The sequence below is a fragment of the Scyliorhinus canicula genome, chromosome 12 (genome assembly GCF_902713615.1).
Source record: "Scyliorhinus canicula chromosome 12, sScyCan1.1, whole genome shotgun sequence".
NCBI lineage: Eukaryota > Metazoa > Chordata > Chondrichthyes > Carcharhiniformes > Scyliorhinidae > Scyliorhinus > Scyliorhinus canicula.
This window is the reverse complement of record NC_052157.1, coordinates 131,023,192-131,047,290: the sequence shown is the minus strand read 5'-3', so window position 1 is coordinate 131,047,290 and position 24,099 is coordinate 131,023,192. Positions and strand designations below refer to the sequence as shown.

Below are 24,099 nucleotides of genomic sequence, written 5' to 3'. Positions count from 1 at the left end.
TTCTGCGGTGGGAAGGGGAAGGTAACATGAGGCAGGGTGGTGTTTGCGGGAGGTGGGGGTGGTATTTTGCTTTTAATCGGGCACTGTTCTTGAAGGCTGCCCTGATCTTTAAAATATGTAAGTTTCCGGTGGGGTGGACTCATTCAGAACCTGCCCAATCAGCGTGATGTCATGAGACCCTCCCTTTTACCTTTGTTTTCACTAGTTGCCTATCATGGCGGCAGAGGAAGCTGTCCTTGAGGCCGTTGGCATCCATCCCAATTTTCCCGCCCACTGATTCACTCTGCAAAAAAACAGGAGAAAATCCCCCCACCCCCACCCCTGTAGACAAAAAATACTTCACACTTCTTAATTTTGTCCAAATAAACATTGAGAAACACAATCACTGAAAGAAAAACTTATAACCACTTGCTGATGTGAAGCAATCTTGGCTGTGAGCCCAGACCAATAAAAGCATAAGCTCAGCAGGGGCTTTAGTTCTGAAAACTGAAGTAAATTGTTGACGTTGCTTGATTGACATCTTTAAGTGGTGATGGTAAGTTGTTCTATTTGTTACCTAATTATTATTCTTCCACTAATTTATAATTTCTTTGCACTTGTACTTTACGCCCCCATTTATACAACTCAGAAATCTATTGCCTTTAAATATCTATTTGAAGTTACATTTTCAATAAACAATATATTTCAACTTTCAGGTCTCACTTTTCATTTGCAATCTTCCCTTCAGTATCTTCCCATTAATTGAATATTCTCAGTCCTAGTGTTTCGAATAACAACTTATTTGAACATAAGGTTGCATTTTCCATCTGTCTACCTAAACCTGATAAATGTCTGTCCTTCTAAAGTCTAGTACAATCCTCCTTGCCGCTTTCTTATGCTTTCTAATTTCATATAATCGATGAAGTGAGATTGTGTCCCTGACAGGGAAGCTCACTACAATCCTTTCAAATATTTTGTTATTAGCTTCTAAACAACCTTTGCACCAGAGCCCTGTCACTTCTTTCCTGGGAATTATTATTGCATATTTACTGATTGAAGGAATTAATTGTTTAATAATAACATACCCACAGGTTTTTGATGTTTACAATCATGTTATCATTTCCAAGATAAGTGTCAAGTGTCGTTTTATTACCAGTACACGTATATTAAGTCAACATTGTCACTGGTGCCAAAATAATTGCTGGTAATGCCTGCATTGTTATTCCTTGCAGAATTTCAGTATGTGATGAAGATAAATTCCGTCATAACGAGTTTATTGGTGAGACCAGAGTTCCACTGAAAAAGTTAAAGCCAAATCAAACGAAGACTTTCAACATTTGCCTGGAGAAACAGCTGCCAGTGAGTGTTAATCCTGTTTGCATTGATTATTCACTTGAAGGCCACAAATGTATGGTCGTCATGGTCAACAACCTCACGTTTCATTTCACCTTCTAAATAACAGCGTATCTGTAATCCTCCCGCTAGGAAGCACAGGGTTGGTTCCTCTGGCGCACGCGATGTGCGATCTGCACTGTTAGGAATTATGGCTGCAATACCATCGAAATGTATCCCATTTTCGCTGCATCCTTTTTTTTTCGCTCTGCAGGATTACAATGAAAAAGGCAGATTCTTTCCTTAGAGATCTTTGTTCAGTGTTTGTACTTTTCTCAAAAAAACTTAATATCCTGGTGCAGTTACAAGCACATAGGTTAACTCTCTTGTAAAACTTTTTTCTCAGAAACTTTAATCACGCCACATGAAGAGATTTAAACACAAGAATGTGGATGGAGTTTACAGTGAGGGGTGTGATGAGGCCTTTGGTTTTCCCAATATTTAACTGGAGGGAGGTAGTGACACATGCAGAATTTGTTGAGGGACAAACAGGCGGACGACATTGTCCAGAGAGGTGGTGGGGAGTGTCATCAGAATAATTGTGGAAGCTGACCCCATGCCAGTTGATGCAGTTGCAGCATGTAGATAAGAATAATTACGAGGACAGACCAAATATTGATCTGGGGGAAATCCAGAGTTGACAGTGTTAAATGGGAAGAGATGCTCTCGCTCTAAGATAGGTAAGAGTGAAGCCAAGAGAGAATAGACCGACTGAGCTGGACACTGGAAGTGAGATTCGAAGAGAGTGGAGTGGTAAGTGTACCCCGATATACAGAGAAACCACAAGGAATGAGGAAGGATAGTACACCCAGCTCAGGCTTACTTGGACTGGAGCGTTCTGGTGATGTGGCAGGCTGGAAATGGGCTTTTTGAGGAGACAGGATGATAATGGCAGTGTTCAATTGGAAGGGACGATACCAGAGCAAAGGCAACCATTTACACTGTCTGCAACATGAAGGCCAGGAAAGGAGGTTTAATACTCCATGCTTTAATAGGATTGGGGTCGATGGAATACTGTGGAAGTAGATAAACCAGGAGAGGGAACGAAGGGAAGGAATAGAAAAACTAGAGAAATACTCGGGTTCAAAGTTACAGCAAGAAACTACTTGACGGAATGTTTGGATTGGTGGGTAAAGATCAAGGGCTGGATCGTCCGTCAGCGGGATTCTCCATTTCGCCGGCAGCGGACACACGCCCTCGCTCACAATGGGAAACCTCATTGGCCGGCTGCCGGGACAGAGAATCCCGCTGCCGGCGGCGGCACGCGCACCAGAAAATGGGTACGGCGGGACGGAGGATCCCAAAGTGTTTTAAGAAATAGTTAATAGTGGAAAAAAGAAGAATGGCTTATCTGTGTTCTCTGGGATGGTCCTGGAGATTGCTGAGGAGAGTGGCACCTAATAGCCCTTGTTGTGGTCCAGACAGATCTGATGTGCCAGATACACTCCAGCCCACATCACCTGGACTTGTGGGATGGAAGAGCCATATCGGGAGGAATGGCCAGGAAAGGGAAGAATAAAGTGTTCTGTTCTAACGTTGTAAACACAACATCCTTAAATTGCAGCTAATAATTTCTTGAAATTATATCATGAACATCATAGCATTGCTGTTCCCATATATTAATGAAGCTTCCACTTAAGTCAGGGCATGCTTCTGCCACTTACAAAGAGGACCCAGTTAAGATGGTAGTATGCAGGATTGGAGCTGGAACAATGAGATTAATTTTTGCAGAGCTATTTTAACTATGCTCTGTCCTGCTTTTACCAGGGGGGGTTTAAACCCATTGCCCTTTGCTCCAAAATGTCTATTTGGCTGAGGAACAGAGAGGAAAATGTAGCTTTTCCCAGATGTCTGCTGAGCATCTTGTTGGTATATTTATCTAATCTCAACTGACAGCAATTACAATGTTAGCAACCCTTAATGAAAGTGATGGTGCTTTATAAGAGTGATGTAGGAAAATGGTATTTAACACAAAGAGGACAAATTAGAGCAATAAGACATATATGCACACAAACAGATAGATATATTTGACTGCAACCTTTTGTTGGGAGTGTCAGGGCTCAATGAATTACTTAACATTGTACCACCCCCACCCTGGATAACAACAATAATAAGTTACATTTATTGAGATCCTTCAAGTAGGAAAATATTGCAATATGTTTCAAAGGACATTATCAAAGAAAATTTGACATTGAGTGATATAAGGGTATTAGGATAGGTAATCAAAAAACTTGGACAAAGAGGTCAAGAACAAAGAACAAGAACAAAGAAAATTACAGCACAGGAACAGGCCCTTCGGCCCTCCCAGCCTTCGCCGATCCAGATCCTTTATCTAAACCTGTTGCCTATTTTCCAAGGATCTACTTCCCTCTGTTCCCCGCCCGTTCATATATCTGTTTAGATGCATCTTAAATGATGCTATCGTACCCACCTCTACCACCTCCGCTGGCAAAGCGTTCCAGGCACCCACCACCCTCTGCGTAAAAAACTTTCCACGCACATCTCCCTTAAACTTTCCCCCTTTCACCTTGAAATCGCGACCCCCTTGTAATTGACACCCCCACTCTTGGCTAAAGCTTGTTGCTATCCACCCTGTCCATACCCCTCAATTTTGTAGACCTCAATCAGGTCCCCCCTCAACCTCCGTCTTTCCAACTAAAACAATCCTAATCTACTGAACCTTTCTTCATAGCTAGCACCCTCCATACCAGGCAACATCCTGGTGAACCTCCTCTGCACCATCTCTAAAGCATCCACATCTTTCTGGTAATGTGGCGATCAGAACTGCACGCAGTTCTGTGGCCAAATGTGGCCTAACCAAAGTCCTATACAACTGTAACATGACCTGCCGACTCTTGTACTCAATACCCCGTCCGATGAAGGCAAGCATGCTGTATGCCTTCTTGACCACTCTATCGACCTGCGTTGCCACCTTCACGGTACAATGGACCCGAACTCCCAGATCTCTCTGTCCATCAATTTTCCCCAGGACTCTTCCATTGACCGTATAGTCCGCTCTTGAATTAGATCTTCCAAAATGCATCACCTCGCATTTGCCTGGATTGAACTCCATCTGCCAATTCTCGGCCCAACTCTCTATATTTTGCTGTATTCTCTGACAGTCCACCTCACTATCTGCAACTCCAATCTTAGTATCATCTGCAAACTTGCTAATCAGACCACCTATACCTTCGTTCAGATCATTTATGTATATCACAAACAACAGTAGTCTGAGCATGGATCCCTGTGGAACACCACTAGTCACCTTTCTCCATTTTGAGACACTCCCTTCGACCACTACTCTCTGTCTCCTGTTGCCCAGCCAGTTCTTTATCTGTGTCTGAAGGGAAGAGAGGGAGGTTCATGGAGGGAATAAGGGCCTAGGCAGCTGAAGCTATTAAGAAAGTGATTAAAATCTTGGTTGTACAAGATGCCAAAATTGAAGGAGCATCGAGTACCCTGCATCCCACATAATAAGGGCAGTACCTTGTCAGGACTCAGAGAGACCACTTTTTGACAAGTTTCCTTCAACTGACATGATTTATTCCCATCGCCAATGTTGTGTTGAGAGGCAGTCTCGGAACTGCACCTTCAGCAGTCTAATCGCCTGCTCGCCCAGCAGGCGCTTTGACGCGTGAGTTAATAGCGAGTCTCAGGTGTTTGTGGCTTCCGCACTGGCGTCATCAGCCGCCTCCTGTGCCCGAGGATCCATTTGTCCAGCCGCTGCTCTCCCTGAAAGGCTGCTGGGATTTGTGAGTGTCCCAAGATGTAACTATCATGGACACTCCCTGGGAAGCGGGCACAAAAGTTGCCTTCTGCGCATCATGTGATCACAGATGATTTGGAAATTGAAGGAATGGTATCCCTTGCAGTTGATGAATGGTGCTGCATGTCGCCATGGAGATCGCAGGGCCACATGGGTGTAGTCGATGACACCCTGCATCTGGGGTATTCCTGCTAAATGAGCGAATCCCATGACCCTGGCATCCTAGCACGCCCAAGTTGATATACACGTGGGCCCGAGCGAATAGCGCACCTGTTTGCATTTGTGTGTGTCTGACTGGGAGATGCTGCACAAGTCGTCCATGCTGCCCTGAAACGAGCCGTGGGCATTGAAGGTCAGAGCGGCGGTGACTTTCAGCGCCATAAATAATGGATGAACACCCATTCCATGTGTTTCCAGCTCTTGCATAACCTGCCAAAAGTGGCCCACTGTCCCCTGGGACAGATGCAGGCTTCTCCAGCATTACAGCTCTGACATCTGGAAGTAGGATGATCAACGTTGGAAAAACCTTCTCCAGTACTGTCTTCTCCCAGGCTCCACCATCTGTGGCCTGTTCATGGAAGATCAACGGGCCCAACCTCCCCCTCCTCTGCAGTGCACCGTTCCTGGCAATGTCACAGGTTCATTGCTATCAATAAAATTGCCAACTTGATTGGTTGCATGATTCTCCAGAATCATAAACAGAAAGGAAGGGAATATCAAAGTGAATGATGCGAATTCCTTACAGTGCCGTGACACACAGCCCTTTCAGCATCTAGGACATCTACCCATACGATTTCCCTCAATGAGCACCTCTCCACTAAGCCTCACTCCCTCCCCTTTAACACAATAGCTACTTCTCCACAGTTGTTCCTCTCAATCCCTCCACCTGGATGAAGCGCATCGACCCAAGAGAGTCCAGGTGGTACCTAGCCCCCGAACATTCCCCCACCCGACCCAAGTGTTAGGTTATAGGGCAGTTCAAAGCTCACGGGGACCTCAATAATGCCCCACATCATGACCTTGAACGGGGTGATCAATGAGGGACTTCATCATAATGCCTTGCATTGTGGTCAACATTAGTGTGATCTTTTGAATGTAGATGTTAATATGAGGATTGGATTGCAATGCTTGGGGTCAACACTTCCAAATGATTAAGACCTTGGCTCTAATCAGTGGCACACTCAGGTATTGCTGTGCTGACTTAATTGACACAATTGGCTTTCAGGGAGCTGATCAGGCAACTGACATCATCTTGTGGCAGGTGAGGTACACCTCATCCATGCGAAGACTGAAATAAGCACGTCAACCTCATTCTTAGAGGGCCCCCTCATTCCCTCAACTCACAAGGGCTGCAGGCTGTTTGTGGCTGTGAACTTGGGCGAAATTCTCCGACCCCCCCCCCCCCCCCCCCCCCCCGCAGGGTCGGAGAATCGCCCGGGACCGGCAGAAATCCCGCCGTGGCCGGAATTCTCTGCCACCTGGGAATTGGCGGGGGCGGGAATCACGCCCCCCCCCGATCGGCGAGCCCCCCGCGGCGATTCTCCGGCCCGCGATGGGCCGAAGTCCCGCCGCCTAGAGGCCTCTCCCGCCGCCGTGGTTTGAACCACCCCTGGTGGCGGCGGGATCGGCAGTGCGAGCGGGCCCCCGGGGTCCTGGGGTGGTGGGGGGGGCGCGGGGCGATCTGACCCCGGGGGGTGCCCCCACGGTGGCCAGGCCCGCGATTGGGGCCCACCGATCGACGGGCGGGCCAGTGCCGTGGGGGCAGTCTTTTTCTTCTGCCGCCTCCACCATGGCAGAGGCGGAAGAGAACCCCCCCTACCGCGCATGCGCCGGTGGTAACGTCAGCGGTAGCTGACGCACCGGCGCATGCGCAAACCGGCGAAGGCCTTTCGGCCAGCCCCGGCGCCGGGGGGGGCGAGCATCAAAGGCCGTTGGTGCCAGTTTTGGCGCCAATCGGCGTGGCGCCAACCTCTCCGGCGCGGCCCTAGCCCCTCAATGTGAGGGCTTGGCCCCTAAAGGTGCAGAGAATTCCGCACCTTTGGGGAGGCCCGACGCCGGAGTGGTTGGCGCCACTCCGTAACGCCGGGACCCCCCGCCCAGCCGGGTAGAGGAGAATCCCGCCCCTTGTTCCTGAACCTGATGGGTTATTCTGTGTGCTGGCTGCCTTTTTCCAGACTTTGAAGCCTGGACTATGGCTAGGACAAACAATGCTATGCCGTTTGGATGGAGGGGAAGAGGAGCTTGTTGCCTGCTGCCAATTGTCAGCAGGAGAGAGAGAGAGGAGAGTGCCATAATATACATCCAGGTATATGATGGAGTGCAGCCAGGCAGTGATTGACACACAGGATGACCAGTGAGCACACAGAACACAGCAGCCAATCACCAGACAGGGCACGGCCACTATAAAGCCAGGGGGACCAGTTTTCCCGCTCTCTCGGGATCCAGTCTCTGAGACAGACAGAGCTCGTGAGCAGCAGCTAGTACAAACACCATGTGGTAGTCAGTTAGTCTGGTCAGGCTAGCCTCAGGTCTCCAGTCAAGTCAGCATAGTGTCAACCCACAGTTAAAGCATGTAATGTAGTTAGATGTTAAATAAAATTGTGTAGCATCTCATCAAATGTTGGAAGCCTGTCTCTCTCGACACTGCATCAAACGCAGGCCACATAGACCCAGCTTACCCAACACATCATGGTACCAGTGAGTGATGCTGATGTTTGACAGACCTACCTTGAGATAATCTGCCTTGACCAGCGATCAGCCATCCGGTAACATGGACAGTGTTCTCCCTCCCCCGCCGCTCCGCATCGCCAGCAACCTCGGTGCAAACTGGAAGATTTTCAAACAGAAGTTCCAGCTCTATCTTGAAGCCACCGACCTCGAGGCCGCATCAGATGCCAGGAAGGTCGCACTATTCCTTTCTACAGCAGGGGACCACGCTATCCACATCTACAACTCCCTCACGTTCGCTGAAGACAAAGACAAGACGAAGTTTAAAACAGTCCTGCTGCGACATTGAGATCAATGAGAGCTTTGAACGGTACATTTTCCAGCAGCGGCTTCAGGGTAAGGATGAACCTTTTCAGTCCTTTTTAACCCATCTCCGCATCCTCGCGCAGTCATGCAACTATGGCTCGACAACTGATTCCATGATCCGGGATCAGATCGTTTTCGGGGTCCACTCCGATCCCCTTCGCCAGCAGCTCCTGAAAGTTAAGCGGCTCACCCTTACCATCGTTATCGAAACCTGCGTCCTCCACAAGCATGCTAACAATCGGTACTCCCACATCAGGGCGGCAGAAACGGCAAAGCTAAACCCCCACGAGGTGGAACGGTTGCAGGCCATCAAACAAATGCAGGGCCTGAGTCTTGATGAGAGTGGCCATTTTGCGCGCTTTCCCTGGGCTCCAGCGCATGTGCGCCACGACTGAGGGGACAGCGAGACCGACGACCAGCCTGCGCAGGTGCGCACGTCGTTCAATCACACTGCGCATGCGCGTTGGCGCACGGAACGTGCTGATGTCGGCATCATGACGTGTCCGAATTGTGGCTCCACCCACTTAAAGCGGCAATGTCTGGCAAAATCACGACGCTGTCTCCAGTGTGGCAAGCTTGGCCACTACGCAGCCCTTTGCAGATCTGCTCCACTGCCCAGCATCCAGCGATCCCAGCCACAGCGCAGGAGCGTCCGATCGGTACAGCAGGCCGTGACAGACTCCGACCCCGACAGCCCGCCAGGTCCTGATGCTGAGTGCCTTAAATCCCCATTCCGGGTGGGCATCATTACTAAGCATGCGCTGCCTCTCTCAACGATGGTGAAACAACTCCCAATCCTGAGCGTTGATCCGGACGACGAGTGGTGTGCTACCCTTACAGTTAACAAGGCTCGCATCCGTTTCAAGCTGGACACCAGCGCTTCAGCAAACCACATTTCAAAATCTGACCTCGACACCATCCGCGTCAGACGAGGCATTCTTCCACCGGCCTGCCAGCTCCTCAACTACAATGGCAATGCCATTGCTGCCAGTGGCTCATGCCAGCTTGCGGTGACCAATAGGTCATTGAAAGCGACGCTGTGATTTGAAATCGTAGGGCCCGACAGAGCTTCCCTGCTCGGTGCTCAGGCCTGCAAACTCCTGAACCCAGTGCAGCGGGTTCACACCATGTCATCCACACAGACTCACCAGATGATAACTTCCAGGCTCAACTCGATGACATCATAGCGCAATACCATAGCGTGTTCGAAGGTATGGGAACACTCCCATACCGATACAAAATCCTACTGAAGCCAAACGCCACCCCCGTGGTTCACGCACCGCGTCGGGTGCCGGCACCCCTCAAGGACGCCCTCAAGCAGCAGCTGCAAGACCTCCAGGACCAGGGCGTCATATCGAAGGTCACGGAACCGACGGACTGGGTTAGCTCCATGGTTTGCGTCAAGAAGCCGTCAGGGGAACTTCGAATCTGTATCGACCCCAAAGATTTAAACCGCAACATCATGAGGGAACACTACCCAATACCTAAACGAAAAGAGCTAACCAGCGAGATGGCTCATGCCAAATTCTTCATGAAGCTGGACGCCTTCAAGGGGTTCTGGCTAATACAGCTGGACGCGTCCAGTCGCAAGCTGTGCACATTCAAAACCCCGTTCGGTCGCAAATGCTACAACCGAATGCCCTTTGGTATCATCTCTGCCTCAGAGGTATTTCGCCGCATAATGGAACAAATGATGGAGGGCATCGAGGGGATGCGAGTGTACATTAACGATGTCATAATCTGGTCCACAACTCCTCAAGAACACATCGATCGCCTCAAGCGGGTGTTCCACAGGATCCATGAGCATGGCCTTCGACTCAACAGAGCCAAATCCTCGTTCAGTCAATCAGAAATCAAATTCCTTGGCGACCGCATTTCGCAGCAAGGCGTGCAGCCGGATGCTGACAAGGTTTCAGCGATTAACGCCATGAAGACCCCGCTTTCTAGGGATGGTCAACTTCCTTGGGAAGTTCATCCCCAACTTAGCGTCACACATCACAACCCTCCACCATCGTGTTAGAAAAACGCCGGATTTCCAGTGGCTACCCGTTCATGAGAAAGAGTGGCGTGAGCTGAGGGTGAAATTCGACCCCGCCAAGGAAACAAAAATTTCGACTGACGTGGGTCAGGATGGTATTGGGGCAGTGCTCCTCCAGTGGGATGACTCCTCCTCCTGGGCCCCAGTTGCATATGCCATAGAGCCATGACGCCCACTGAGCAACGATACGCTCAGATTGAGAAAGAATGCCTGGGCCTCCTTACAGGGATCGGCAAGTTCCATGATTATGTATATGGCCTCCCCAAATTCACGGTCGAGACGGACCACAGGCCATTGGTTCACATCATCCAAAAAGACCTCAATGACATGACGCCACGGTTAGAACACATCCTCCTCAAGCTCCGCCGCTATGATTTCGACCTGGTTTACACCCCGGGCAAAGAGCTCATTGTTGCCGATATCACCACACCATGTGAGCAGACTGACATTGTCTAGACGCGCAGGTGCAATTCTGTGCCCCCAACTTTCCGGCCTCTGATGAGAGGGCCGTTCAAATTCATGAGGAGACGGCCAGGGATTCTCTGCTCCAGCGGGTGATGCAGCACCTCACGAATGGCTGGAAAAAGGGGCGGTGTCCCCAGTTTTACAATGTCAAGGATGATCTAACGGTGGTAGACGGGATCCTCATGAAGCTTGACAGAATTGTGATCCCACAGAGCATGCGAGATTCGGTTCTCGGCCAAATCCACGAGGGTCACCTGGGGGTCGACAAATGTCGCCGTCGAGCCCGAGAGGCAGTCTACTGGCCGGGCATCTGCCAGGACGTCGCCAACATGGTCCTCAAATGTCCGACGTGTCAAAAATTCCAGCCGGCTCAGCCTAAAGAGACTCTACAGCAACATGAGATCGTCACCTCCCCATGGTCCAAAGTCAGTGTTGACCTGTTCCATGCCAAGGGGAGTGACTATGTCCTCCTGGTAGACTACTTTTCCAATTACCCCGAAGTGACCAGACTGTCTGACCTCACGTCGGCGCGGTGATCAAGGCATGCAAGGAAACTTTTGTCCGACATGGGTCCCACTCACGGTGATGAGTGACAATGGCCTGTTTTTTCAGCCAGGTGTGGTCAGCTTTTGCCCGGCTGTACAACTTTCGGCACGTCACATCAAGCCCCCACTACCCCCAGTTGGATGGGAAGGCCGAAAAAAGGGTCCACATTGTAAAAAGATTATTGTGTAAGGCTGCTGACCCGGGTTCCGATTTCAACCTGGCTCTGTTGGCTTATAGAGCGACCCCTCTGTCCACTGGGCTGTCTCCAGCGCAGCTCCTCATGAACCGCACACTGCAAACGACGGTTCCGGACATCCACATTCCGGACCTCGACAACTTCCCGGTCATACTGAGGATGCAGCAGTCTCGGGCCCAATGCAAATCAGCATACGACGCCCATGCCACAGATCTCCCCGAGCTGGTCCCTGCTGACCGAGTTCATGTTCAGCTGCCTGACGGTGGCTGGTCCGCCACGGCTGTGGTGGTCAAGCAAGTGGCCTCGAGATCATTGCTCGTTCGCATGCCCGATGGCTCTTTTCTCCGGCGCAACAGGCGGGCACTGCGCAGACTTCCATACCCGCCACCCGACCATGATGTCCCGCCTCGTACACTGTTCCTCAGGACGCGCCCTGCCACGAGGCCACCGATTCACCAGCAATCCTGCCGACCTCTACGACCACCGCATTGGAGGCAGTACCGCCCGTTCAGGTGCAGGCGGCCCCTGACCCACCCTTGAAGCGGTCAACCAGAATTCGTTGCCCACCACAGAGACTAAATTTATAGACTGACTGTTGCATTACCTTGTTATCTCATCCTTTTGACATCTGTACATATCGTTTTTCTCATGTGTTATCTGCCCTCTATCTGCACTGGACACCTTCTCATGTATATAAGCTAGCATGTTCTGTATATAGTCAAGTTCCTGCACACATATTCATTATTTATTGACCTGAACACATATTCTTTTAGAAAATAAAAGGGTGGGGGAGATGTCATAATATACATCCATGTATATGGTGGAGAGCAGACAGGCAGTGATTGACACACAGGATGACCAGTGAGCACATAGAACACAGCAGCCAATCACCAGACAGGACACGACCACTATAAAGCCAGAGGTCACCAGTTTGCCGCTCTCTCGGGATCCAGCCTCTGAGACAGTCAGAGCTCGTGAGCATTAGCCAGTGCAAACACCATATGGTAGTCAGTTAGTCTGGTCAGGCTAGCCTCAGGTCTCCAGTCAAGTCAGCATAGTGTCAACCCACAGTTAAGCATGTAATATAGTTAGATGTTAAATAAAATCGTGTTGCATCTCATCAAGTGTTGGAAGCCTGTCTCTCTCTACACTGCATCAAACGCAGTCCACGTAGACCCAGCCTGCCCAACACATCACTCTCCATGCAATTCTGGCTGGGTTAGGCATGAAATATGTACTGGGTGCGATACTATTCCATGTTTCAATTGAAAAATAGTCGCTGGGACGGTGCAGCAATGCGACAAGCACTTTCCGTTTATTGTGGTCTCCTGTTTCTCGCCCAACGATTGAACCAATCGAACTGGCTGTGCCGTTTTTCAGCACCAGCAAAATTGTTCTATCATCTCAATTTACTACTGTGTGCCACATTAGGATTCCCAAACCTTTGTGCAGCAATCAGTTGCACATCATTAAGTGTAATTTCCTTCATTCATCCTTTCTGTAAATCCCTCTTGGGTTGTGACAAGCTTGTGAAATTTTCCAGCATTACCATTTTCAGGGTACTTGACTGATTGTGCCCTCTCTTCCATCTCAGAGGGTTCATCTGCTCAAGCAAAAAGCGTAATGATCACAAATTGCTGGAAGTCATTTTCGACTGAATGAGGAAAATAAATAAAATTGTTGTTAATGCGGTCGCTATTCACACAGTCTCTCTGTTGAGCACCCTGTCCACATAAAGAAAATCTTTCAATGCTCCTTCAATCACCTGACAAGCCCCTGCACTGCCAGGTGTTTTTCTTCTGGCCCTTTGAGACTGTATGATGCTGGAAACAAAGTTTTGGCGATTGTACAAAAAAACCCCAGAAATTATTCTAAAACTGGCCTTGCTTGCACGCATTTTTAACAATCTGTAAAACGTGAGAGGACAAAAAGCTCTGCCTGCATTCCTTACTCCAAAGGGCTGGTTTAGCATAGGGCTAAATCGCTGGCTTTTAAAGCAGGCCAAGGCAGGCCAAGCAGCACGGTTCAATTCCCGTACCGGCCTCCCCGAGCAGGCGCCGGAATGTGGCGACTAGGGGCTTTTCACAGTAACTTCATTTGAAGCCTACTTGTGACAATAAGCGATTTTCATTTCATTTTTTGTTAATTTTCATATCCCCTAAAATTGCTATGTATCCGTGTTAACCGGATCAGAACTACAAACTGGGCACAAATCCATTCTACAAGGAAAGGGAAGTGTTGAGCTCTAACTTGGGGCCTAGGAGAGGACGGGTGCACATGGGGCTAATCACACTGCCCTCTGGAGGCCCAGGTTGGAGCGCAGGCCCTCTCTCAAATGTTTACCTCATGCTTCGATGTACTCAACTCCAGGTCAAAGTTCTGTAGTACAAGGAGTTATTGGAGCGTGAGCCTACGTCTGCGCAGCCATTTGTTTTGACTGCATTTGTTCTGGGTGCGTTCTGGTTAATATAATCAGCGCTTGGCCACACTGACATCCTCCGCAAAGGACTACAGGATTGAAGATGACAGAACAGGGCAGGAGGAGTGGCAGTTGCATCGACAGCAAGACCCGGGGCAGCTGGACTGTTAGACAGGCCTGAGCGGAATTGTGTCTTGTTACCTTCACAGCTGTCCTGAAATCCTCCTCAGCAATAAAAATTCCAAACATCTGAGGGCCGAGGGGAGTGAGTGCGTGAGGGAGGAGGGAGTGAGGGAGGGAGGACAGACTGAGCCACGCACACCAAACAAAGACACCACGCACCGCACGCAGCACACACCAATGTGGTGAATGTATAACCTACAAATTCACACTGTACATTACTGTCCCCCTGTGGGCCCCATCTGTGAGCCGTTGCGTGGCTCTGCCCACAGGGGGAGATGAGGAGCATGTACAGCACTCTGCCCTTGGCTCTGCCCCCAGCTGGAAGTATAAAGTGCTGCGGTCCTGCGAGCCTGCCTTCAGTTCAGCTAGTCGCAGGCAGGCTCAGTTGTAAGTCGATTAAAGCCACAGTTTACTTCAACTCATGTCTCTGAGTGAATTGATGGTCGCATCAACCACTCACCGCAGCACACAGCACTCACCGCAGCACACAGCACTCACCGCAGCACACACCACTCACCGCAGCACACACCACTCACCGCAGCACACACCACTCACCGCAGCACACACCGCTCACCGCAGCACACACCGCTCACCGCAGCACACACCGCTCACCGCAGCACACACCGCTCACCGCAGCACACACCGCTCACCGCAGCACACACCGCTCACCGCAGCACACACCACTCACCGCAGCACACACCGCTCACCGCAGCACACACCACTCACCGCAGCACACACCGCTCACCGCAGCACACACCATTCACCGCAGCACACACCGCTCACCGCAGCACACACCACTCACTGCAGCACACACCACTCACCGCAGCACACACCACTCACCGCAGCACACACCACTCACCGCAGCACACAAAGGCAACCTGCTTCTGACCCCACTTTTGGAAAAATTCTTCTGGGGTCTCTACCACCAGAGATGGATGTTACTTAAACCCAACTACTTTGCTCAGACCCACCTCCCTACCCCTTCTCTGAAGACCAGGACTTGAGGCCTAGTCTGTCTCTCTGTACCTCTGCCTCTTGAGCAAAAGGAGAAAAAAAGGTTTTTATTAGTTAGCTCTACTACTTGCCACCTTTTAATCGTCATTTTTAATAATTACTCATTTTTTAAATGATCAATTTATTGCTATGACTTGTTCTTTTTTTACTCAGCAAGTTGCTAATGTTTTCATAGTACCTCTGATAATGGGGCTATGTCCCCACGCCCGGGAAAAAACGGGCACGAGTCACTCTGGACTTTGCTGGAGAACGTCTAGTGTGATTCTCCGTTTTGCAGGGGGCTAGAAGGGCGCCGGAGTGCTCCTCGCAGCTCTGCTGCCGATACGGGGCCTGCACTTCTGGCAGTGGGTCCGCGCAACACGGCGAACCCACACGGCGGGCTGACCCCGACAATATAGGCCCCCCGAGATCGCTCGCGGCCGCCGATCGGTGGCCCCCGATCGCGAACCTGGCCGTCATGGAGGCCACACCCAGTGACGGTGCCCCCACCCCCCCCCCCCCCTCCACCCCCCACCAGAGTGGCCACGGACTGAGTCCGCAGCCGCCACTCTGAGCTCCCGCCGGGTGGAACCACGAGTGAACCACGCTGGCGGGAACTCAGCCACTTGTCGGCGGAGAATCGCCGCGGAGGCCTCTTTCAATGGCTCCTGACCGGCGCTGCGTTGACTGCTTTGCTCAGTCCCACCTCCCTACCCCTTCTCTGAAGACCAGGACTTGAGGCCTAGTCTGTCTCTCTGTTCCTCTGCCTCTTGAGCAAAGGGAGAAAAAATTTGTTAACAGAAAAATTACTCGACTGTCGCCGATTCTCGGGTCCCCGGAGAATCGCGGCAGCATTGGACCCGATCACCATCCCCCACCCCCCCCCCCCCCCACCCCACCCCACCCCCACCCCCCCCCCCCCCCCCCACCCCCACCCCCACCCTGCGCCGAGCGCATTTGCGGCTCGGAGAGTCCCGGCCCACATCTCAAGCTACTGATGCTGGCTTTCTTGCGAAAGGGGAACAAGAAGCTCACAAGAAGTCTGATTGCTTTTTGAAGGTCTGGGAAAAGGGGTTATTTTTCCTCCAATAGAAATAGGAAGTGTTGGAATTGCTCGTCAGGCAGTATCTGCGCAGAGAGAAACAAAGGCCAGTGACCCTTTGTCAGAACAAGTGCAGATCGAGGACCTGAATGATTTGTTTTTCTTTCTGCAGGTGTCTGGCCTGTTGAGTATTTCCAGCAATTTCTGTTCATATTTCAGTTTTCCAACATCTGCAGCACTCTGCTCTCCAATTATCTACTTCATGCTTGCGTTTGCCAGGGTGTTTTTATTTCAATTAAAATTGAGAAAATATTTATCACTCAATGCAAAGTGTAATTTTTCTGTTAACAAAGCCTGACTGTGCAGCTAGAAAGCGCACATTATTAAAAGTGAATAGGTTGGTGCTAATTTCCTGGAAGGTTTTGTCATTTTTCAACTTGGAAATGAAACCAGGAGACATGTGTCAATCGAGTATGTCACTATTGAACAAAGAACAATACAGTACAGGAACAGGCCCTTCGGCCCTCTAAGCCTGTACCAGTCATGATACCAACCATTGCCAAAACCCTCAGCACTTCCTTGTGCCATATCCCTCTATACCCATCCTATCCATGTGTTTGTCAAGATGCCTTTTGAAAGCCGTTAATGTATCTGCTTCAAAACTTTGCCCCATGGACCTTAAACCTATGCCCTCTGGTGTCTGACCCCTCCACCCTGAGAACGAGTGCTTGCCCATTCACTCTATCCATGTCCCTCATAATCTTGTAAACCTCTATCAGGTCACTCCATCAACCTCCTTCTTTCTAATGAAAACCGAGTCTATTCAGCTTCTCCACATAGCTAACACCCTGCAGACCAGGCAACATCCTGGTAAACCTCCCCTGCACCCTCTCCAAAGCCTCCTTCTGGTAGTGTGGCGACCAGAATTGTGCGCAATATTCCAAGAGCGGCCTTGGTTCAGGATATTCTCAATTGTACGTGGGATAGTTGTTTGGGGTGCTTGTGAAATCTATTGGACGTTTCGTCTGAATATTGCATGGGGCCATGTTGAAAGAAGTGAAGTTGGTTGCATGCTATGAAGGACCAAGTTGTGCATAATTATCTAACAAACCAGAATCGTCAAGTGTATAATACTGAAATCTGGGGCTGGATTCTCCGATCCCTGACATCGAAATCGAGTTCGGCGACGGGGCGGAGAATCCCTGATGACACCCAAATCGGGGGTGATGCTGCTTTCACGATGCTCCGCCCCCTGAAAAGCGGCATGCTTTAGGAGCACACCGCACGCCTTATCCACGGCCTCAGGCCATTGCCTGAGGCCCGCCCCGCGATGCTCCGCCCCGACCGGTCGAGTTCCCGTCAGCGTGGGACACGTGTGGTCTCACCTGTTGCGAACTCAGTGTGGCGGCAGCAGACTCAGTCCAGCGCCGCCACAGCCGGGGGAGGGCCGATCCGCAGGTCCGGGGAGGGTCCGGTGGGGGGGGGGGGGGGGCGTGCGGCCGAAGGAGGGTACTATTTTTGCGGTCTGGGTCCGCGGGCTGCATCCGCCATGATTGCCGCTGCAGGCCGCCGCCGTGCGCATGTGCGGCCAAGGACCCTGCAGGCCGTATCTGGAGCTGGACGTTCTACGCTGCCTCCCTGCTGGCCCCCCCTCCCGTGGAGCAGGGAATCGGTGGTCATTTTGCGCCCGTATTCCTGGTGTAAAACACCACCGTTTTCACGCCGGCAAGGGGACTTAGCCTCCCAAACGGAAAATCCAGCCCCTGAGCTTTCAACTGGCTTTTTAAATAGAGGCATGGTGTACAGAAGCCAAGAGGTTTTGTTAAACCTATAAAACTGTTTGACCATACTGTGACATGGTTCCCAATTCTGAACCAGAAGAACGTGAGAGGAACGGTTAAGGGGACGGATAGAGATAAGTGTCCCAGAAACAGGAGAAACAATAGGGCCCAGGATTTCACTCCCTGACCCTGACCCTCATTACCATTTCAGCACAAAAGGCAGCATTGCAATATGATACAAGTAATTTTGTTGTAACAAACTATTGTGATAATAATTTTAAGTTGAATGTATATTTCGTGTGTTAAGCAAGGTAAAAATGACTTCAGTTTTATTTAGGTTTTGTTTATGAATCTTGAGGCCTGGGAATCTGGGTAGACTTACGACTAAAAGGTTTCAGATCTTTTTGGTTTGTTTGCATGTGTACATTTTTAGTGAGGTCTTACAATCCATGAAGTTAAAGAGATTGGTCAAAAGGGGTTGAAAGTTCAGTGATCCGAGAAACAAAACATAAAGTAGAAAAGATTTACTGTTGCCTAGCGACAGTGATCCGGTGACACAGAGACACAAAGGCAGGAGTTGAGAGAGAGAGAGAGAGGGAGAGAGAGAAAGGGGGGGGGGGGGGGGGGGGGGTTATTAAGAAGGTGTCAGAGAGAAAAGAAAGGGGGTGAGACTCTCTGGTCCACCAGCCGTGTGTCCCGGCATGGCGCTCCCCCGCCGGCAGCAGGATTCTTCGTTCACACAGCCGGCCAATGAGATTTCCCAATGTGGCCACCCCACCCCGTCAGGAAACCCGCGGGCGTGGGTGCACTGCCGGCGGATGGGAGAATCCCGCTGACGGAGAATTCCGCTGAGGTATTTTAGTCTCCCTGAGGAAAAAAATCTGCATGGCTAGTCAGACTGATTAACTGAATAATCAGCTATGGATCTCAGTAAAGTGATCAGTTTAGTGGAAGGGCTACAGGAAGCCTGAGGGTGTTGTGGGGGAGGGGGAGGGACAGGTTGGGTAAGAAGCATCAAATAAATGCTCTGGAACACACCAGAAGAAAACCATTTGAACTCGGCAAGCCCCGAGCCTTTGTGTGAAGCTAGTGGTAACTCTTCACTGATTTATGTGTCTGTAAAGAAATGTAGAAATTTGAATCATCTTTTTATATGTGTATTGAGATCTTTCCAACCTTTTTGTCTGGTGTAATGTTCATCTTTTTTGTTTTAAAATATATTTCATTATTTGTATTAAAAGTTCATCAGCAGGCTCCTGTGAATTCGTTCAGCAATTTTCCTCCACGGTTTGTAAAAAAAATGTTAGGATCTATCAATTCAGATTTCACTCTGGGATATGACTTGTCCAGCAGTTACATAAGCTGGGATCCTAGCAAAACACTGAAATAAAGGCAAATTTGACAAAGAATCTAAATCATCATAGAATCTCTACAATGCAGAAGGAGGACCATTGAGCCTTCACCGGCCCTTGGAAAGAGCACCCTACCTAGGCCCACACCTCCACCCTATCCCCTAACCCCACCTAATCTTTTTGGATACTAGGGGGCAATTTAGCATGGCCAATCCACCTAACCAACACATCTTTGGACTGTGGGAGGAAACCAGAGCACCCGGAAGAAACCCACATAGACACGGGGAGAAAGTGCAAACTCTACACGGACAGTCACCTGAAGCTGGAATTAAACCCGGGACCCTGTAGCTGTGAGGCAGCAGTGCTAACCACTGTGCCACCGTGCCGCCCTCATCGAGACTCTCAACATTTGTCTCCGTTCTCCCTGCACAGGTGCTGTCAGACTAGCTGAGATAGTCCACCATTTTGTTTTTGTTTCATAATAATACACATTAGACAGAATTTTGCCACTTTTTGGCAAAGTGTTATCTCGGGTGGGAAATCGAAGGACAGCCCTTTGGCTACATCTGGGTTTCCACGGCACAGTGTTAAGTACTTTGCAAAAAAATAAAAACGGTTGGCTCTCACAACATCATGCTGGCAGAGCGGGTTCAGAAACCGCTTTTTAAAAGATCTGGGCTCTGTTTTTAAAGGGCGCCCCGATGTTTAAAAAAAAAAGATTGAAACCCCCCCCCCCCCGCTCTCCCCACGGGACTCCACTGGCACCTCCCCAATGGAATACCCCCATGGCCCTTCACCCTGACATTGCCCGAGCAATGCTGGGGACCATGCCCAGGGATGGGGGGGGGGAGGCTCTATCAGGCATAAAAAGCCTAATTATGCATATTTGGATGTGTGCAAATCTTGACTTTTAAGTTTGATTACCATTATGTTAATTGTGGGAGGCCAGGGACAATCGATTAGGGAAATCCTGCCAATATAAAAGTCATTTTGAGAGACCTGTGCTATTCTCCGCCCCCTCTGCTGTCCCTACCCCCCCCCCCCCCCCCCAAAAAAAAACAGGAGTGGAAAATCAACATCCACCCACTATATTTATCATTGAACATAAGTTCAGTTTAAGAAAGCTGAGCATGTGCATCCAGTTCTCCTGCACATCTATTCACTTATCATTCCTCTGTGTGGCTAAGATGGATATTCATTAAATTATAGATTTAACATTGTACCTCCTTGCAGATAGATAAAACAGAGGACAAGTCACTGGAGGAGCGTGGTCGGATTCTCATCTCTTTGAAGTACAGCTCACAGAAAACTGGGCTTGTCGTTGGCATTGCACGATGTGCACATTTAGCAGCTATGGATGCAAATGGCTACTCAGATCCGTATGTTAAAATGTAAGTAACAAGCTATACCTTAATAAATGAGGGGACTTGCATTTTGGGTATTCCAGACCTAGGAAAAGATCAATCCGAAAATCATAGCTCATACTGATAACAAAAGCTTGTTTGCAAACATTGGATGGGATTCTGTGATCCTGGAGCTAAGTATTGACACCGTCGAAGACGCCGTCGCGTTTCCCGACTGCATCAGCGCGGCCTCAGGATCAACAATTCTGGCTCCTACAGGGGGCCAGCACGGCACTGGAGAGGTTCACACCGCTCCGGCTGCTGATCCCGGCGCGAACCGGGCGCTGCGGGATCCACGCATGCGCAGTGGCTTCCTTCAACGTGCCGGCCCCGATGCAACATGGCACACGTCGACAGGGGCCGGCACGGAAGAAACGAGGCCCCCAACCAGAGAGGCCGGCCCGCCGATCGGTGGGCACTAATCGCAGGCCAGGCCACATCGGAGGCCCCGTCCCACAGGCCACCCCCCGGCTCTTCCACGGCGAGTTCCCGCCGGCTGAGAGCAGGTGTGGATGGTGCCGGTGAGACTCGGCGTTTTTATGACGGCTGCTCGGCCCCTCATGGGCCGAGAATCGGCAGGCCGGCCGCGTTGAGCGGCCCCTGACTGGCGCCGCGTTAACCATGCCGGCGCCAATGGCGCTGATTCTCTGCTCTGCAGAGAATCGTGTGCCGGCATCGGGACGGCGTGGCGTGATTCGCACCGGTCGCGGGATTCTCCGGCCCAGCCCCGCGGGGGCTGAGAGAATCCCGCCCATGGTCTCCGGGTTCCTGATTTGTTGAAAATACGCAGCTATTGCTAGATTGCCTTCTTACTCCATTGGGAAAACTGTTAATGTACAATTTCCAGAACATGTAGAGATCGCACAAAATGCTGCACAATCAACGCTGCATTAGTGACATACCTTCGGGTGTAGGAAAAGCCACTTGCAGCCATTATACTTGTGAAGTAACTTCAGCAATGCACTGTGACTCAATCACTGAAGGAATACCCTTCTGGCTAGAAATCCAGTGGGAATCACAAGATAAAAGCTTTTATTTCCTCCCTGACCTGGAGCGATTGGGAGCTTTGAAATAAAATAAAGTAACATGGCTTAAATTAGTTTAAAAGTTTTTCAAAGGGCTCACTGTATTGTTCAGCCTTCAACTTTCAGTTCGCTTCCTGCTCTTCTCACGCCAATTGTCTGCGAATTGGCACCTGCTTTAGTTTAAGCCTTTGTAAATACTGAACTCCACATTTATTGAAGGACTCCTGAACAATCCTATACTTAAGACTGTCAAATACAATTTACCCTACACATTTCATTTGTGCACGACAGAATGTTTTGCCACCTCCTTTCCGGGTGCATATCATTGGGCAATTGCTGCCGTCCCTTGTGTTTGTAGTTAATTTTACCCTTGGTTTGCTCGAGGTAAGCAGTCAGCTTTCAATAACATTTAATGTCAAGTTTTTTTTTTAAAGGTTCAGTGCCTTCTGGGAAGAAAGCGGACGCGTGTTAAGTGGTAAGAAATGGCTCTGAGCATCTCGCTACTGTGGATGTCAGAGCTTCCTGCTCACACAAATCACCCGCATTCTCAGTGTGATTTGCCAGACTGTATTGTTGGCTGACTCCCTTTCATTTCTTCCTTTGATTCACTCAGTTGGCAAAGGTGGTGCCCGGGGAAGCACTTAGCAAAGTTTACCTTACACTGATCCGGCTTAGAATGGCTAAACTGAAGACTTGCATTTTTATAGATTCTTTCAGCCTCGGGACATCCCAAAGCCCAATACAGTCAAGGAAATACTTTTGAAATGCAGTTTCTGTTGCGATGCAGGAAATCTGCCAGCCAATCTGCACAGAGCCAGCTCCCACTAACAGCAATGCGATAAAGAAGCAGATCATCAGTTTTGGTAATGTCAGTCGAGGAATAAATATTGTCCAGGACAGTGAACCATTCTACCTCTACAGTGCCAGAGGAGGCCATTTGGCCCATTGGGTCTGCAGCAACACTCTACCGAGGCCCACTCTTCCCGCCATATCCCCGTAACCCCAGTTAACCTGCACATCTTTGGACGCTTAGGGGCAATTTAGCATGGTCAATCCACCTAACCTACACTATGTTGGACTGTGGGAGGAAACCGGAGCACCTAGAGGCAAACCATGGACAGAGCTCTCCTGCTCTTCTTGAATAGTACCTTGGGATTTTTTTTTACTTCCAGCTAAGGAGGTGGATGGTACCTCGGGCAGTGCAGCACTCTGTGGATGCAGTACTGCACTGGAGGTCCAGTCTTAGGTCTTTGGAGTGGGAATTTAATCCCCAACAATCCAACCCAGAGGTGAACAGGTGAACATGCTGTCAGCTGGGACAGGACTGACAGTGGGCAGCTAGCATTTGGGTAATAAAAAGATGTAACTTTGGTATCCAATCCAATTCTCCTAAATCCCAGTGCCATTACAGATAAAGTTAACCTGTATTTCACGTGGTTGGTAATTAAATGTATTATGCCTACCAATTCCATCTCCCTGGAACCCAAAATATACAGTGAGTTTACGGCAACTATTTATCATTTCAATATCCTGCCAATATAATGTGTAAAATTTTAAACCTAATAGGCAATAATAAACCATTTATGTGTTTACAATGTGCTTAACTAACATTCCAGGAGATTTAGTGCAGAGACTTTGTAATAAATCTCTAAATATGAAAGCCGGCAGTTCTATTATTTATAATTCCAGGAACAGAACACGTGGAGGGCTAATTAAAATTAATTTCAATGCTTATCAATCATTTATTACCTTTACATCTGTCACAACACCCTGGGCTAGTGTGAGGTCAATTCCAGCCCCATCTGACCCGGAGTCCAACACAGATGAAATGAGATTTTATTTCAAATGCCCGAAGTCTTTGGTTAAGCCCAATAAAAAGAGTACCTGACTATCTCCTACCCCTTTCCTAACTACCACGATTCTCTACACACACAAACACACTCGGACAAACAACACAGAGGGGAAAGGGAGGTGGAAAGGGAAAACAAAATATTAATTAAAATAAAAGAATAAGGATCTTTGATGCACTGGGATGACTTCCAGTCAATGTCTTTCTGAAGTTCAGGCTTTCGTTTTGATACTTCTTCCTTCGAGGTTTGAGATGGTTTTCTCTGGCAAGGTTATCTACTTTCTCTGCAGACTCCACATCATTTCAGGTTTACAGCAAAGGATGTGCCAGGCACTCACTGCTTTCAGAACAATAGAGTAGTTCTTTCACTTTAGCAAGCAGGAAAGAGAAAGAGTTCCTTTCACTTCCAATGTCAAAACACTCAGAAAACATCACATAGGAACCAATCACCGACCATTGTTAAACAGAACACTGTCCCTCACCAACCTATCAGTTGCCAGTTAATCAATCAAAACTATTCCCTACAAACCTGGGTGCTAAGATCCACTTGGTGCCAAAGAGTCTGGCTTCTCCCTTCCAAACACAAAACCTGGGAACACAGTGTCCTGGCAAGTGGCTGCTTCAACCTTGCGTCTTT

General features: G+C 49.5%; 1 protein-coding gene across 2 annotated transcripts in view; it reads left to right on the top strand.

Moving 5' to 3' along the window:
* doc2b (double C2-like domains, beta) overlaps positions 1 to 24,099 on the top strand; it is a 420,460-nt gene that overhangs the window by 291,967 nt on the left and 104,394 nt on the right. For both annotated transcript variants that reach the window (XM_038814143.1, XM_038814142.1), the window contains 2 exons: positions 1,212 to 1,338; positions 20,419 to 20,576. In XM_038814143.1, the coding sequence (XP_038670071.1) occupies positions 1,212 to 1,338; positions 20,419 to 20,576 (285 nt within the window). The remainder of the gene's footprint in view (positions 1 to 1,211; positions 1,339 to 20,418; positions 20,577 to 24,099) is intronic.